The sequence below is a fragment of the Synchiropus splendidus genome, chromosome 4 (assembly GCF_027744825.2).
Source record: "Synchiropus splendidus isolate RoL2022-P1 chromosome 4, RoL_Sspl_1.0, whole genome shotgun sequence".
NCBI classification, from domain to species: domain Eukaryota; kingdom Metazoa; phylum Chordata; class Actinopteri; order Syngnathiformes; family Callionymidae; genus Synchiropus; species Synchiropus splendidus.
The window spans coordinates 21,021,192-21,039,261 of record NC_071337.1 but is presented as its reverse complement, the minus strand read 5'-3'; the positions used below and the strand labels follow the sequence as shown (position 1 = coordinate 21,039,261).

Genomic DNA, 18,070 nt, shown 5'->3' with positions numbered 1-18,070 from the left:
CAATCTCTTAATTCTTAAAAATACTTGGGAGTAATATGCATGAGCCATAGAAATACAATCCTGATGCAGGTAATCTCTTGAAAGTCCTGACACCCTTTACTTGTCACTTAACTACAGGTTCCACCATGAGAGCCTTTTACTTGTATCTCATTTAGATTAAAAAAAAAAAAAGCAGAAAACAAAACAAGAACATTTGTGAAAATAAATTACTTTAATGTTGTGTTTGAGTGAAGACCTTGTGTACATGCTTGAACCATGGTGTAATAAAGATGATCTCAAAAACTACACTTTTATCCTGTCAAGATAAAACAACAATCATCCAAATCACATTGAAGTAGCTGGACATGCGAATCTGGGTCTTGTGGTCAGCAATCTGCGCTTACTTTTTAGTAGGAAAACTTGTCCTCCAAATGAAAACACTGACACAAGGCAATGGCTTCTACCAAAAAAAGGTTGTTAATTGAGGATTAAACCAGTCCAGATAACATCCTCCTGGGATGGACTAGGTGGATTAAAATGTGTTTACCTTAAGGTTTCAAATTATTGTTTGCAAATACCACTAGCACCAAGAAGAGTGTATCTCAACGTGTATCTCAATGACTTGGGCCTTGAAAACACCAAGACTAATTTATCTTGAGGAACAGTAAAACAGTGAAACCAGTTCACCCACTACCCAGGGGAAACTCGAAAGCTATGACCAGCTTGGCCACTATCCGCTGTTGGAGAATTCAAAACAAATACACGTCATGATCTTTTCCAGTTACTATTTCTTCAGAAACTTTGATACAGAGTTAATGACAAAATGCATCATTAATTCTAAAAAGCACCCAACAGAACGTGTCAATAGAAAACAACAAAAGAGGCATCATTTTAAGAGCTGGTGGCAAGAAAGGGAACATAAACAAGATTTATGGTAAGGAAACTCTCTGAGAAACGAAGGTGAAGGTCGGCTCATCTAACAAACAACTTCCCTCCCATCTGATAGATGGAGGCAACATCTCCAGTGCTTGACTGTACATCTGGTGAGATGGGAAGATGAGAGGGGCCTAATTAAGATACAACTAGCAGCTTGATAAACCGGTGTCATGATATCCGCAGCATCGCAACACCCGTTTGCAGACAACTTCTTCTCTTGTTCCACTAATTAACAAGCAAGATCAAGACCGCATGAAATTACAGTCAACAAAAAAGTGGCGATAAACAAGGGATTCTGACAGTTTCTGGACAGCCCAAGTGCGTAGATGGGTGCTGCGGCAAATAATAATAATTACATCTGTCGCAGAGCCTATAGATTGTACGTGCAGCAGGTGACTGGTGGAAGGAAAAGACGCAAACAGCTAAAACAACTCAGGCGTGTGATGCAGACAGCAGACTGCACTGCCGTAACAAAGAACCATTTTTATTTGGCCTTTGCTCTAAATAAAATTAATCTTGATACGTTGTTTGTCATCATGTCCTGTGCGGATGTGTGATCTCTCCACATGTTTGTCTCCTTGACTCTTGAAATAGAACAATGAAAGAGGACCACATTAAAGTGTTTGCAAACATGAACAAATATGTTAAAGCCTTTGTATAGAACAAACCTGGCCAAGCCGTGGCCCTCGAGCTGCATGCGGCTCTTAGTTTATACAGGAAATAAGACGAAAAAGTAAGAGCTATACCGGCAAAATGCCAAAATATTGTTTCACTTCTTATAAACAATAAACTTTGTTTATTGGCATTGAACGTGATCCAAGCCGGGGGGACTTGGACCACGCTCAATGCTGATGTGAGTCACAGTCCTAAGACTTGGACCATCATCAGACCCACGTTCAACGCGATTTACATTACTTAGTACCACGTTTCACTTTGTCATTCCCTGCACTAAATGTATAGCAAGTGTTTCACCTATTATTCATTGTTGATCGTCGTGAAGTCTGTTTAATTTAGTGGCGTGAAGATGAGACGCTCCAGTCTGCACCGTCGCCCACATAGACTGGGCCGATGTTATTGGTGGCATGGGCCACATGAAAAAATGAGTAAAATAAATGGCGCACACATTTCTATCTACGCCGCTTGATATTACGAGGAGAAGCACGGTAAAATGCATGAATTTTGAAAATCCATGCACAAGAGACATATGCTGGAACTCTAAAACATAATTCAATGTACTGACCAGGAGATGGATAATAACGGACTACTCTTATTACTCTGTATAGTTGGGTGTATAGTGTCAGGATGTGGTCCCATAAATCACAGACAGCACTAGCTATTCAATTTCCAACTAACAAAGTAGAGTTTCCAACTTTTTTTTAAATCAAGCCGTGGTGCAGCTTCCTCATGTTCACAAATTATATTCAAGACCAATTAAAATACATTTCTGATGACCTGTGTAAAATATAGATATAGGTGACGTAGGTTTTCATCGACTCTTGGAGACTCAGCAACCTCCATATGAGAAATTAATGTGGACACACTGGAACACAGTCAAGGATACGACTACTTGAAAAGTGATGAAAAACACAAGCCTTACTGGTCAATCCGCTTGATGGGAAGATCAAGTAACTCCTCCAACTTGTGGTGGTTGAACTCTGGTCTGGATTCCTGCAACTTCTTAAAACGTCTGAATGCCTTGTTTTTCTTTAACTGGAGCTGGAAAAACATCCCGAACAAGAAAACAACAACTTGAGATTAATCTCTGATGAGATGCCAAACCATCCTCTGGCACATTGTTAGCTCGGACTATTGTTTATCAGCAGGTTTGCTAATGTTTTACTAATGCAAGTTTTCTTCAGGCACTAGTTAAGAGTCCTCTTCCGTATATTGTTGAATTATTTATCTGTGTTACTCATTTGTCTGTCAATGCCCTAAACTTTAAAAATGCATTTTAAAAAAGACAACTTCACCTCGGAAGTATATTCTATTGTGGTTGCACAGACACAGCCTGATTTTCCCCTCCACATTATTCCTCTCACGTTGCGCCCACTATTCTAATGAGTCACCCACACACTGCTACATTACATTAACCCTAACCACCTGCCACAGGTATAATAAGCTCCTTAAGAAAAATGTGCAGCTCAAACATCAGACATTAAAATAAATAAAAAACTTTTTTGTGAATTAACCCATAGGTCCCAGTTTTTAGCCATGATATGTTTGGACAGAATCAACTCAGAATCCCAAAAAAATAAGTGCAGATTCCACCCTTGATTCAAGGTGACAAGAAATGCCTTGAAATCAGCCAAAGAAAAAAAAAAATCATATCCAAATTTGATGTTTCTTGGCTACGATTGGCATGAGCTTGTCACTTCAACACATCCATGCTGACATGATGTGCAAATGTATATTTAATGACATCTTCTGCTACGATCCTCAGCCGCTGCGCCGCACCGTAATGACTGACAACAATATGATTTTGGTGAGCTCTGTCAGAGGGAGGAAGCTCATGATTCAGGGGTTGTCATTGGAGGTGTCATGTCCGTTGTGGTTCTACAAGCTGAATGTTTGTTATTACCAGAGGAAAATCGGATGTGAAGGTGCAGGGACTGATCTCTACACATGTAGTTAGGCTGAAAAAAAAAACCATGACTAGTGACATGTATAGAGCGAGATCTTCTTCCGTGCCCTCTATTGTATCTCTGGAGTAGAAGGTCCATTATAGGTATTGAAACATGTCCTGACATTCAATATTAACCAAAATATGCTATATACAACACATTAAAAATAATTTCATTACGTTTATCCTCTCTATTTTAACAATTTATATACTTAATGAACACTTCAAGTTCTGAGCCAGTTCACATGGTACTCAATTTCACATAAAGCAATCCAAGGTTCAGTGGCCTTCAAGATGCCATGGATGCCTGACACAACATCCTGAACAAAGAAAAAAAGAGTGAATCCCTTTGGTGAGCTAGAAATGGGACCAGAAATCGATGACGAATATCAGTGGCTATGTTAATACAGGATAGTGCAGTGCTGTCAATGTCTGGTCACACAGTAAAAGTGATGTCTTGAAGAAATCCCAGGATAAGCAGTATCAATGTTTTTGTAACAATGGAGAATCAACAAGCTGGAGTGCAGTGAAGGATAAAAATATGAGTAATTTGGCAAGTATAACTGGTCAGATCTGGTTCAGTGAGTATTTACTTTTAAGATGGTAACGGCTCCTTTCCTCGATTGATGACCTGAGTTAACTAGCACACCTGAGCGGTATATTCGTCTAACAAAGGTGTCGATGTGGAAGAGAATCAATTCACACCATTCCTGTGGTGCGTCCATAATCAATGTAATTAGTCAATGTTCCGCAAACACGTCCTTTCTCTTAATTAAGACAATATTATCTTAGCAGCTCACATGCGCCGCTAGAGGGAAGAGGATTGGAGGGGCTGAGCAGCATCTGCCCAGAGACCAAACCCGAACTTCAGGGAATGGCCCACACAGTTTCTCCGTTGAACATATTTGACAAAGTAGTGAAAATTTAAGGTGCTAAATATATATTTTTAAATATATATTTTTCAATTGTATTAAGGGGAAATGAAAAGTTTTGTGAAAGAAGCACAATTTGATATATTAAAAAAAATGTTACAACAAAACTCACCTCACATAGCGCACAGGTAGAGCTTGTGTTGTAAAAAAAAACAAAAGTTTACAGTGTCACTAGGAGGCACGCACGCACAATGTTCCACTACAGCGATTGGGCAAGTTTGACAACACAGTATTTTCCAAAAAATGCTGAGCTTGCATATCTGCTAAAGCGGGTAATAACACTAACCTGTCCTCCTACCTTCGCATTCATCACGCTGAAAATTAGAGAAACTAACGCTTATTCAGGTCTTAATGGATTTTTTTATGAATTTGAATGAGTGTGCCAGTGTTATTAAAATTTTGGGTGTGGTAACAAAAACGATCATGGTAATATCATTATAGTCGTGATGAGAAAAATTGTGACGAAGTTATATTCATGTCATAGTCAACATATGTCAACATATACGTGTATTCAAAAATATTTTATATTACAGGACATTTAGGTAAACATTGAGAAAAAACAGCAGCTGCCAAGTCATATCATTTGACCTAATTTATTATTATTTTAAGCCACATATTTCTGACTTAACAATAACTCAAATAATGATCTTGTTGGAAATCTGAAGAACACAAGGATTGAATGAGCACATTATGGCAAAATACAAAGTGAACAATAATAACGCATATTAACAGAATGTTTCAGATGTAGTTAGAAAACCAAGTTTGCGAAAATAAATAAATAAATTGAACATGAGCATTAAGATTTGAGCTCTTACCGCAAGGACTTTCCTGGCATGGTAGAAGTTGTCGGCATATGTGTTGTAGACTTTTAACTGGGGACAGAATATATCAAAGCCTCGGCCATAGTAGCCATTCTCCAAGTGGACCAGAAGAGATCTGAAAAATACAAAGAGAAATTCTTAGTATATCACCATGGCAAAACTAAGCTCTAAGAAGAAGTCGAGAAGAAGTCGAAAATAAAATGAAAATACATTATAGTAATGGATGCAAAATGAGCTTTGAATTAAAGTCAGAGCAGTTGGTCCATAAGTGTGTTCAGAGTGAGAACCGATCTGAATGAAATGAATGAAACTTGGAGCAGCTCCATAACATCTCAGAAAAAAAACAATGATATAAAACACTTGTTTTAAATGTTATGGTATATATTATTGTTATTATCATTATAAAAGCATTTATTTAAATAATGAAGATGGTCCACTACGCAAACATGAATATTGAGTGGGCCAAGGATTAAATTGCAATAATCGGTTGCACATCTTGAACTCCAAGAAGACACTGGTCAATTTTGGCATGATCAGTTCAAAGCATGGCCATTGTTTGTTTGGAAAGTCAAATATGTACCAAGAGTTTCCATGTTTGGTGCAAACCAGTGGAGCCGCCCAAGTATAATTCACTGTCAATCACTTTTATTGCCTGCAAACAAGCAGGCAGCACAGTCACAGCTCACCTCCTCCATCACAGGACGTGGCGGAAGTAACTATTTCAATATGTGGCACATATTTTTGTGCATCACAGACCTTTGACACGTTCGTCTCAAAGTGCTCCCCCAGTGCGCATTTAGCCTCCAGTCAAAGCACATTGGACTTTGAGTTAGTGCACATTACCGCAGCTGTTCCGCATCAGTGGAAACAGAGCTCAAATAAAGCGAGATGACATCTGAAGTATCATTTTCAGCAAAGGCACACATGTTTAGAGGAAGTGTGGAGGTTGAGCAAAGTTTAAAGAACTGCTTCCCGGTTAATGGGAGCCTCTGTAGAAGAGGAGGCTCTGTAGTGTCATTTGTAGACCTCTCCCCAGTGGGTGACATATTTACTGGGACGCAGGCAGTGGGTCTACCTTCAGGGCACCTAGTGCCACTTTCTTGTGAGAACATGCCCGCCGAACTTGGGAACAAAACATGTGGATCAAGGCAGAGGCATAGCAGTCGTTCAGCCTGTCAGGCACATTACAGTAACACGGACGCAATTGGTTGGGGGTGTTGACACTTGTGAAGGAGCTTGTTATCCAAACTTAGAGACACACACACACACACACACACACACACACACACACACACACACAGCCCTACACTCTAATGATGTTCCCTGAGACTTCTGTTCATACACGCCGTTAGAAGGAGCACTTTGCCGTTGAAGTTGATTTAAATAGATTTTAATGAAGTTGCACGCCAAGGTAGCCTCTGTTCATAATCAGGAGATGCAGGAGCAGCCGAGAGAGTTCTAACGAGGGCAAAGGGCGGGAAAAACTGTGTTTCCGCTGCTCCCCCCTCCACCACCACTCTGACTGCCAGAGGCTATTATGATAAATATGAAATTATGGATTACATTTTTCATACTTTTTTTTTTTTGCAGAGCAATTAAATTGTCTGGCCATCAGCAGTGTGAAGGCAGATAACATTAGCATTCCACGCGCGTCATGTTAATCCACATTAATTCCAAGCAGTGGCAACATCTGCGCTGGATACAACCTCGACCAAACAATTCTGGCAGCGGCACGTTCATTTACGGGGGGAATACGAAGCAACTAATTACGAGCATAAATAAACAAAACAAACCTAAGAGTAATAAGGAACAAAGGAGGGAAAACGCATTCTGTTGATCACTGATAGGCTCGGATGACTCCACGTCTGATCCACTTTTATGTTATACCTATTCTCTTTCCTCCTGACCCCTCCCCCATTACTTTCAAATCCAATGTCTCTTCACCGGGTTTGCTGACAGGCCTTTCAAGTCTTATTCCTGTTTGTCATATTAGCAGCCTGGGGATAATTGGTTGTCTTCTTCTGCTGCCTGTTCCACATTCACCAGCAAAAGCCAGAGTTGCACTGCACATCAAGACATTCACTTACCTCCCTTCTAATATAGGATACGTAATGAAAGTTGCATTTAAATACCAGACACCTTTCACACTGACGTTGAGTAAAACAGAGGGACTTCAATAAGTCAAGTTCAAAAGCAGTTGACATTTCGATTGGCTTATAAACAGTGCTATTACTAAGCCGATTAAATAAGAACTTTGTATTTTCTTAGTGAAATACATTTTTTAAAAATGGAATAAATTAAAGGCCATACAAGTAAGTGAGTTGTGCATTTGTAGACTTAGACGGTTTGCATACATACATCGCATAGCAAAAGGAGAATTAGGTTTTGTAACACTTTTCTTTAAACCACAAAGGCTCATTGGGTTTCAGAATAGCACACCGCAAGCCCTTTACTTCAACTGCTACCTCCTGAAAAGCACCGACCATAGCAGAAAGTAATTCAAGAGTAATTAGAATATAAAAGGAAATAATGAGCAGTAATGTAAATCACACCTGCGAAATGGAAGAAAGAGAAAAGACTATAAGACAATATACAATCAATCACTCCTAAGTGATAAATCAGCCCGGCAGTAACGTGGACTCTCTGAGGACCGTTTTCAGAAATGGAGTACTTGCCATTATGTTTCAACCATTGATTCAATAAGAGGCTCATAATGAAGATGTATGGGAGCTGCATAACCATTTATCCAATACATCAGACTGTGTAATTCATACTTCAGTCTTCATTGTAGCACTCTCAACAAGGAAATGTGTCACTCTGGGGAGGATGAACGCTCAGGGGAGCCCACAGCACTCATTATTTAACCAGGGAACGGTATTTCCCATCAAAACACCCAGAGCCTCTCTGTCACTCTGCGTTGTTTGAAACTGAAATGTTTGCTATAAAGTGATCCAAATGTGGACCGTAAACACAGTAGCTTCCTGCCTTATGATAACTTTTGCAAGAGAAAACACTGTTGAATAGGAAAGCGATTAAAAAAGCGACAATTTAATTTGGAAATAAAACGTATGTCACTGACAAAGACACAACCACACACAAAACTACTAGCAATAAATACACAGAAAGGTACATTCACGACAACAACAGTGGGTTGAGTACAGGGGTGGCCAACCAGTCAGAGGCTGAGAGCCACATTGTTTTACTGTGTTGCTGAAAAGAGCCATATCCTACAAATATGTAAGGCTCGTCTGAACAGCTGGTCATGTGACTTAGCGGCAGTATCGTGGTTAAAGCACATCCCTGTGTGTCACAAGGTTGCTGTTCGCATCCGGCGTATGTCCCTTGTATCATGTATTTTTAAAATTGCTACATTTTACTGTGATCCGCAAAAAGAGAAAGAGCCGCATGTGGGCTGGCCAGGTCTGGTTTAGTACTATTCCCCAGCCCTACTGTGTACATAATTTTGACAGTTTTATATCAGATAAATAAAGTAGTTGAAAATGAATCTATCATTTTCAGGAGCATGACCTAATGCGGACAAACAAGGGCAAAAAAAAAAAAAAAAAAAAAGTTTAAAAGTTTGACGTCCATTATTCTCAATTTTGGTATTTAAAGATTGTTTTCCAAATGCCAGTTTTTTTAAGCAGCTGTAGAATACAAAGCACAATACAACAGTGTGACTTTAAACAAAAATAAACAATTGAAAAAATAAACAAAACATACAAACATTCACCACTCAACAAATGTAGAACATTACGATAGTGCCAATTTTCAAAATAAGGAAATGAATTCTGTGGAACCGGTTATCTTGGTGATGAATGCCATAAACACAAGATGTCTGTCAGCGGCGCTATTCTTTTACGTTCAGCTGCACCATAATTGGCAAGCTACCTGCTAACATCGATACAACGATATGCCCGGCATATGCCCAGCAGCACCATGGCATCGTCACAAGACAACAAAGCAGGTGGACTTGTCTTATTTTAGCATAATTTAGCATGCTACTCGGAAGATTGTTTCAACATAATATTTTTGCTGTTAATTAATGTTGTGGTGATAAAGTTCAATAAATCACACAGTGCTGACACTGTGCTTTCAACTGCTTTGTTTGTTTTAAACAAAAAAGGTATGAGGAAAAAGTACAGGACACAAAAACAAAGTGCATTAACAGTCACGATTGTAATGCATCTAGTCAACAAATCAAATTTTGAATTTCAACACTTGGGTTGAAATGATTATAACCATCTCATTGGAAGGAATAGGAATGCAAATGAAATAACCTATTTTCCATTTAATAACACATTATATACAAGTCAAGGTGAAAATGTATTCTATAGAGTTTAACGCAAAAGGGTATTTTGTTTAACAAAAGCTTATTCAGAGTCTATAACCTTCTCTGTTCATCATTCTTCAAGAAACACAAACATCTTGAACCTTTGGATTAATGGTAAATATATGAACATACTTTTGTGTAGTGCAATAAACAATGCGTTTTAATGTGTTTTGAAAAATCAAAAGGATCTACCGTCCTTCCTACGTAACTGTTTGAATATATTAAATGTGAATTCATTCAGATCTGCAGCGTCTCCACAGCAGGATCAATCTGATGTCTAGACTTCAGGAGACTCTCAGCCCCCACTGAGATCTTCAATAGCAGCTTAAATGAGCCATGATAAGTCATCCATTTTCTATGCTCACGATACTGTTCGACACTTGCGATATCACCTGGGGTAATTCTTGCTGATATACGCCTTAGTACCTTCACACCTTCACTGCTACAAAGTATCAATGACTCTTCCTAATGGTGAAGATAAGGACTGCACTTTAATAAACTTTATCATATTCTCACGCAACACCCAAACAGATAGTGCTCATCCTGCCTCACCCCCTCTTCAAAGCATAGTCTTAAATTATTCAGAGGATACTTACTGGTTTACAGAATGAATGGCTTTAATTGAGCTGAAGATGCTTTCGCTAATGTTCTGCTTCAGGGTTGCTTTCGCCTTCAAAATCTCCACAAAGTACTGGAAGAGAGAAAGGAAAAAGTTGCTTTAACGGCCAATGTTTTTAATTGTGTGCTTATAACAGAATAATACTGCAACACCAACAATGAGTCCGGCCGACTTCTGTGAGATAAAAACACAAGTAGCCTATTGAATTCTGGTGTAATTGACGTAAAGCACGAAATTTGGTTCAACAGAGTGTAAGCCATACATACATACCCAGTACATTATGACTGGTGATGTAAATGAAAACTTCTGGAACACCACATGACACCATGCATTGAGATCTGTAATGCGCCACCATGAGCCACCATTAATGTAGCAAGAATCATTCATTGTGAGTTCACATAGATCCCATTTTGTTCTACCCAACAGAGGAGGTGGAAGACAATGAGGTGTTAGTAGAACTCTACATCAAAGAACCAGACTCAACTCTTAACTTAGCTTAAAAATGACTTTCTGTAAACAGTTTGTACTTCCACTACTACTTCACTAGACTAGGTTGTTTCTTTTAAGCATCACTAACGCCTTCTGCTGGCATGAGTTAAATGAACGCTGCTGAATGTTCTCCAGGTAGCATGAGAATAAGCGACTGCTTGAAGGAAGAAAAAAAAAACTACAATGAAATTGGTATCATTAAAGTTTTTGTTTAGAGCATCAAGCATCACTCAGCGCTATATTTAAAGCCTTTATTATCCTTCTTGTCGCGCAGTCTTGGTTGTTGTATGTCTACAAGGCTCAAAAGACACAGAAGGATGTTGTGGCTCTAATAAAGCAACAGCTGCAGCGGTCTCAAGTCATTTGAAGTGAAAATGGGATTAGCAAATTGAATGTGCATTAGGCCTAAAATGACTCCTAATTGGAGTAAAGGGGCGGCGGGTGAGTAATTGTGTAGAAATGAGGCGACACTGGTGGGTGGTAAAGACTCGTTCTCACCACAGGAAGGAGGAGGACAGTGAACGCCACCTTGAGTCCGTTAATAAGCACGGAACAGTAAAGCAAGCACTTTACCGGGTTTAATGGAGCAGAGAAAGGTATTATTACAAACAAGCATTTAGCTTTTAGATTTTTTTTTTCCCACAGTCTGGGTTTTAATGTTACCTGGATTTCAGGCCAAGTCATGGCTCCTGGTAGGAAGCCAACTTTTCAATAGTGAAAGTTACACTACCTCAAGGTCTGTAATTAGATTGAACATTTTCATGTACATTTTTCTCAGTTGTTTCTTTTTTTGTATGATACTTGTCTATATATTACGGGTATTCATTTATGTATTGTCTTGTGTTGAGAGGTTGTGAACTTCTTTGCGAACATTTGTTGTGTATCTTTAATGTCTTGGGCGTCTTTGTTGTCGTTGACTGTTGCAGCTGTGACACGTTGAATTTTCCCACTGTGGGACAAATAAATCTTTGATCTTCGGAAGATATAACCAATATATGGATATTTACCATTTACTCCGAGTCGAGCATTTCATGTGTTTTTTTATTTTTTAAATCAGTAAAGGTCCACATAATAATAGATAATGTTAATCATATTGAACATATTTCCAGATCTATGAATCAACATACATACAGTATGTATATATATATATATATATACATACATGTACATATACAGTGGTACCTCGGTTTTCGAGTCTTGGACTTCGAACAAATCGGAGCTTGAACACAAATTTAGAGATTTTTTTGCTTCGGATTTCGAAAATCCAGAACTCGAACGCCCCCAAAAAAGGCGGAAAAAACGTAATGTGCGCGGACCACTCAGCTGACCCACGACCTGCTTTGTTATTGTGTATGACGCAGCTTTATTACTTTGGTTTATGACTTTGTCACAGCCAAACTGCACAGAAGGGCACATTCAGAGCTGGACACGCACCGGGCACCTCTTCACTTCTGGAGAGACGTCACTCACTCTGCAACCCCTCCCACATGCAGCGGCCACACACATAGAGGAACAGCGCACCTGCAGCAGACACTCTACATTCACTCCTACAAAAGCCTATTTTAAGGCTTGGAACGCATTATTTTCCATTCATTGTAATGGGAAAAATCGATTCAGATTTCGCACAAATCGCTTCTCGAACGGCCGTCTGGAACGGATTGTGGTCGAGAACCGAGGTATCACTGTATGCATGTATGCATGTATATGTATATATATATACATATAAATATATATTTATTAAAAAATATATATTTTTTTATATAAAAGCATCTAGCATTTAGTAGTTACACATATCAATCATACAAACAAGGTCAATTCATTTAACATCTATCTATATCTATAAGAATATATCTAGCATATTGTTTAATGTTATATATTTGAGACCGCTATCATTGTCGTTCTGGTAAACCAGATTTAAGCAATTCATAATTGATGAGTGCATTGTTTTACCACCATCTTGGTCCCACCTGATTGGACATCAACACTCAATGAAACCAGAACATACACTATTCTGATTCCACAAACCCAACAATGAACTCTCCCATTTTGTGGAGCCGACACCCTGGAGTTACTCACAGTGACAACCAGCTCTAGCTGCTGACAGTAACGTTGTTCTGTCTGCACCAACTCTTTGGCTGTTCTGTTGCGTTTCCTCTCCCAGCGATCTCTCTGCTCGTGGATACTACTGCGCAGCAGAGGATCAGATTGAGGTGAGAAACTCATGCTGATGATGGAGGAAGACAACCTTTAAGACAATAGGGAAATGAACATCAGGTCAGTGCAAAAAAAACCAAAAACAAGGTCTAAAAAGCAAACATACTTGCAGAGTCAATCAAAAGAAACTACTATCGAAGGGGAAAAATACTTGAAAACATGCGATATATTAGCAGTGTCATCCTTGATATCTTTTTTTTATATCATTTCCAAGCCCATCCCGCATCCTTGCAGTCCCTCATTAGTGTCATTGCCCCTGTGCAGAAGCTTTAGCAGCAATTAACCCTTCTATCGTCCCGGAGGAGTCCAGACACTGTAAACAAGAAGACTTAATCAATATCAACCACAGGTCACAGCTACCTGCAGGAGACAAGCACAGCTGTGACTGGATATTAGGGAGAACTGTGGTCTAACAAAACACACTCAGATATCTTCGTCCCTTGCAATGTCTAACACACAGTGGGGAAAAACACCTAACAAGCTTTCATACACAAACCTTGCTTTGATGCATTTCATTTGGAATTCAGATTTACATAGATTTCTTTTCTGTGAGTAGAATCAATTCAACTGGACGTGTGCTTAGTGAGGTTACATTTGTACTGGTGTGATAAAAGCCATCTATAGTAAATCAGGAAAAAGTATCACTAGCTCTCTGTAAATGTTAAAGATTCTGAGCAAACAGCGTAAATAACAAAATCCTTGTCATATACTGTGCATCAATACAAAACAATTCCACCATTTGTTTAAGAGTTAATTACAGATATATTTTCATGTTAAGCAAAGTGTGTGTAGTGTAAGGGTTCACTTCTATAATAACCTAATCACTATGCTGAGAGGAGAAAACTGAGATTAAGTCAGACAAAATGTCACATTGGACCATTGAGGTAATGGTTACTCCAGCAGCCTCACAGCAAGAAGGTTGTGGTTTAGAAAGTAGCACACTGTGGATTGGCGTGAATCAGGATCCTGTGTCTTTGCACAGCTTGTGTGTTCTCCAGGAAGCTGTGTGTGTTTCCTCTGGTCTCTGCAGTTTCCCCCCACATTCCAAAAACATATCACTAACTGACGACAGTCATTTCTGTCAGTGTGAGCACGTGTGTGTGGCTATACGTGCACGATCTTTCCAGGATGTCCCTTATGTCTGGCCTGCACACCAAGAGACCAAAGGCTGAGTTATGAAATATAGGTATGATTAAAAACACTCAAAAATAATTGCCTTTAATAAATTGAATGAACACTACAGTAATGTTGGAACACTGGGAAAAAAAATTGCGAAGAAAAGAAGTCTAGTTACTTTATGTCCAAGGTACACCCCCGCCCCTCAGTTCAATTTATCTGGGCTTGGTCTTTGACAACCCACGGATTAGATTAAACTAGATTTCCATCATTTGTGATGGTTACACAAAGATAGAAATAAGCATTAAAAACAAATATACTCAAAAGTTTCAAAAAGTGACGCAAGCGCCTGTTGATGTACTGAAAGCCACCTTTGATGTGTGGCTTTTATCATCTGAATACGAGGGTATACAACGTCTCTGACTCAAAAACTTTGTAGAAACACGTATTTTACACTGTGAATTGACAGATACAAGTGGTGAGTATTACGCAAAATCGCACGGATACGACATTTCAAAAGACGGTGACTAAACTTACCTCAACGTAACGACTCGATTTTCAACCAAGGCGCTCTTTTCCACTTTGACTTCCTGCTTCCGCATTGCTGTGTTGACGGACGCGCTGATTGGCTGGAATGAGCCGCGCAGAATTATGTCACAAAGATTTTCTGTCAGAGACTCTTTCCAGAGTCCCAGTCGGGATTTGGGGTTATCTTCTTCTCTAGATGCTTGCTAACTATTAACTAAGTCATAACTAAGTCATAATTCATCTAAACGATTCTTGTGAACAGATCTAGAAATAGCTGTGTACTTTATACATCCCAAATCATTACACACTTCCTATTGCATCCCAATTCAATTTGCCGTCTTTGAAACAGTAAATGTTCGAAGACTTATTTTTTCCATTTTGATTTCCATGTAGATTATGTCAATTAATTAGAATATGGATTAATAAAAATACAATACAGGACACACATCTGATATTAATATACTGTAGAAGTTTAAAAACTTCCATTTTCATGAAAATGTCTCTCATGTGTGTCACACAATTGATGCTCTTTCTGGTAATTTGTTCGTGAATATCAGTGTTCATTTTAAAACTGTGTATTATAGCTCTTACCTATTATTAGTGCTGTCAGTCGATTAAAAAATTAATCGAATTAATCACAGGATTTGTAATTAATTAATCCAATTAATTGCATTTTTATGTCATATCTGCTAAAGGTCTCCTGAAAAAGAATTTGAGTTCTAGTATTAGAAAAAAAAAAATTAAAAAAATTAGTGCATGGCTAACCAATTGAATAGAGTAAGAAGACAAGATTTGAAATCCAATTTTTTATTGGTGAACTGTGCTTCATAAATGAAATCCAAAAGCAAAGGTCACGCACATCCGAAAACCATTTAGGCCAGGTGCATTATTCAAAAATGTAAAACAAATACAGCAATACAGTGAGATAAAGCAATAAAAGTTAAGTTAAGTTAAGTAAGTTAAATAAAATAAGGCTGTTTCATGTAATACAAATACAGCGATTCAGTTAAATAAATAAAATTTGTTATAAAATAAGGCTGCCTCAAATAGGCACTTCAGCTCAAGAAAGCAATTCAAAACTGAATAATACATCTACATGAGGCAAAATGAAGAACGTTGATACTCATAATTAATTGTGTTAAATTTTTTAACGTGTTAAATTGCGGTAATTAATTAATCGAATTAAATGACAGCACGACTTATTATTATTATCATTATTCTGTCATTTTAAATACAAAGGTAAGCAGTATGTGCCCTTCTAACTCAGTGACCTGGCAACAAGTGGTACGAAAAGCTTCACTGATGACGCCAGTGGAGAAGCGGCTGCTCAGCACTTTGCAGCTCATTACCAGATAAAAGTGATGCCCTCAGTAATTAGGCCGTGATGCAGGAGGCTGAGGCTTGAAATCCACCAGGACTGAGGACTTTCAAGTGAAAAAATGTGATTCTGGTGCATAACCAAGGCTGCTGCTTGTGGAGTCTGCAGGTCTGCAAGAACACTGACACCTAGTGCTGAGAGAAGCAAGTCAGAGAAGAAAGCTCAAGTGAGGTGAGGGTGAGAGGGCTGGTACCTGTATGTCTGCGCATGAGCTTGTTGGAAAAAAAAGTATGTAAGAGTATGAGAGATGAAACTGTTGTTTTGTCCGTGAAGCTAGCAAATTTTGTATCATTGTGCCAAGTAAAATAAAAACAATGGGCAACGTGTACTCTCTAAACATGAAAAGACCCACTGTGCTTTGATTGTGAGAATTTCTCTGCAAGTCTCTTAGCATAGTATCATGGTAACACACAGAATTTATACATTACTTAAAGAGGGTGATATGTTCATAGATTTTAAATATTTTGGTTTGACTAAAAGTAGTGTCATATACATTTTTAGTGTTGCTAAATAAAATAGTATATTAATAACATTTTATACACTCACTTATGAACTCTTGAATCCACAAGTATTCATTAAAATAATCCAAAAAACCCCCCACATATATACGATTCAAGATGCTTTTCATAATTATAACAGATAAGATAACGTAAAATTGTCCTTTAGTGGTAGTATAAGTAGTAAAAAAAACAAATTTAAGTAAAAACAAGAAAAAAACCGAGATAAACTTAAAGAGATAAAGAAAAAAGTTAATTATTTTCCCCAAAAATGTGGTGGGAAGATTACTGTACATGCTAAAATGCAAAAACTGGAAATAAAAATGCGAATTATGAGATTCATCTTGAAATTGTATGATACAATGTTTCAGCAATGAGACTGAAAAAGATAAAGAATGAGAAGTTAAACTGAGAAAAATATTTCATTTAAAAGTGTAGATGCAGAATACTATTTGTATCTTTTATATATTTTGAAAGAAACAAAGGTTTAAAAAAGTAGACACACACTTTCTTTCCTTGTGGGGACATTGTGAGGTTTCTCATTGCCATAATGCTGTCCCCAGCCTCTCACCCTCAACCCAAAACAAATAAACTAACCTTAACCAGGACTCTGAACCAAACTTAAACCCAATTCTAGAAACCAAGTTAATTTGAAGTTTTAACCAATATCTGGGACAAGTCAAAATGTCCCGATGAAGCAAAATGTTCCCGCAAGGTGTGTTTCCAAGAATTGGTCTTCACATGTATAGCTAAAACAGCCACACACATACACACCATCTGTAAAATGGCTTTAGTTATTCAGGAGGAGTGAAGCTTGCTGCATGACGATGTAGTTTCTTTAGCCTCCCTCCTCCCCAGACAAGCTTTATTTGCAAGCCGAATCATAACAAGACATAAATGACAGGCTCCCAGCAGCCCCAGCACACCAGGACGGCAGGTACCACGTGCAGACCGCAAGAGAGCGAGGTGGAACTCAGCAAATGACTGAGGAGATAAAATGCATCTTTGATGGGAGGATTATTAAAATGCATGATACTGGTAGGCCAGCTCTTTATTGTTTTCAATTTGTATTGTGTCTCCGCTACATTTGGTATTATAATAATTGGCCCCAAAACAGCCCGGTGCAAACTAGGCCTCTTTTGCCTTGAGGCATTTGAGGCACAAACGTAGCAGGAGACCACAGACAAAGAGTTTTCTCCCCCCCTTTTTACCTGAGGATAAACCAAAAAAGTGTCAATAATCTACACAAGCAGAGAATCTCTCCAAGGTTCTGTGGCACTTAGGTATATTATTCATGCCAACTATCGCCAGAGGACTCGTAATTGACCCCTGCACTTTGCAACTAAACTTCACGTGATGAAAGAAAGTGATGTTTTGTAATTCAACTTTTGAGTCCCCCACTCCCAAATCCAATAGTATTGGATTGCTAGCGATGAATAATTCAGCGCGTAGGAGGCAAGGCTATCTTAGCCTTAGAAGATATGAAACAAGGTTGCAGGTCCGTGTGATATCAAATGAGTTGTCTCAGAAAACACACAGCAACAGTTGCATCAAAATAAATAGCAGCCCTGTTGGACAGCAGTCTCTTAAACAAACACAGGGGATTGT

At 38.5% G+C, this 18,070-nt stretch overlaps 1 protein-coding gene across 5 annotated transcripts in view; it reads right to left on the bottom strand.

Moving 5' to 3' along the window:
* arhgef39 (Rho guanine nucleotide exchange factor (GEF) 39) overlaps positions 1–14,662 on the bottom strand; it is a 45,749-nt gene extending 31,087 nt beyond the window's left edge. For 2 of the 5 annotated variants that reach the window (XM_053862996.1, XM_053862997.1), the window contains exons 1-5: positions 14,597–14,662; positions 12,806–12,974; positions 10,218–10,312; positions 5,283–5,403; positions 2,513–2,631 (exon numbers count right to left, since the gene is read on the bottom strand). In XM_053862996.1, coding sequence (XP_053718971.1) covers positions 2,513–2,631; positions 5,283–5,403; positions 10,218–10,312; positions 12,806–12,974; positions 14,597–14,661 — 569 coding nt within the window. In that variant the 5' untranslated portion in view covers position 14,662. Of the gene's footprint in view, positions 1–2,512; positions 2,632–5,282; positions 5,404–10,217; positions 10,313–10,510; positions 10,615–12,805; positions 12,975–13,049; positions 13,385–14,596 lie in introns of those variants that run through there. The other 3 variants (XM_053862999.1, XM_053863000.1, XM_053863001.1) reach the window with 3 other exon arrangements.
* Positions 14,663–18,070: the final 3,408 nt, after the last annotated feature.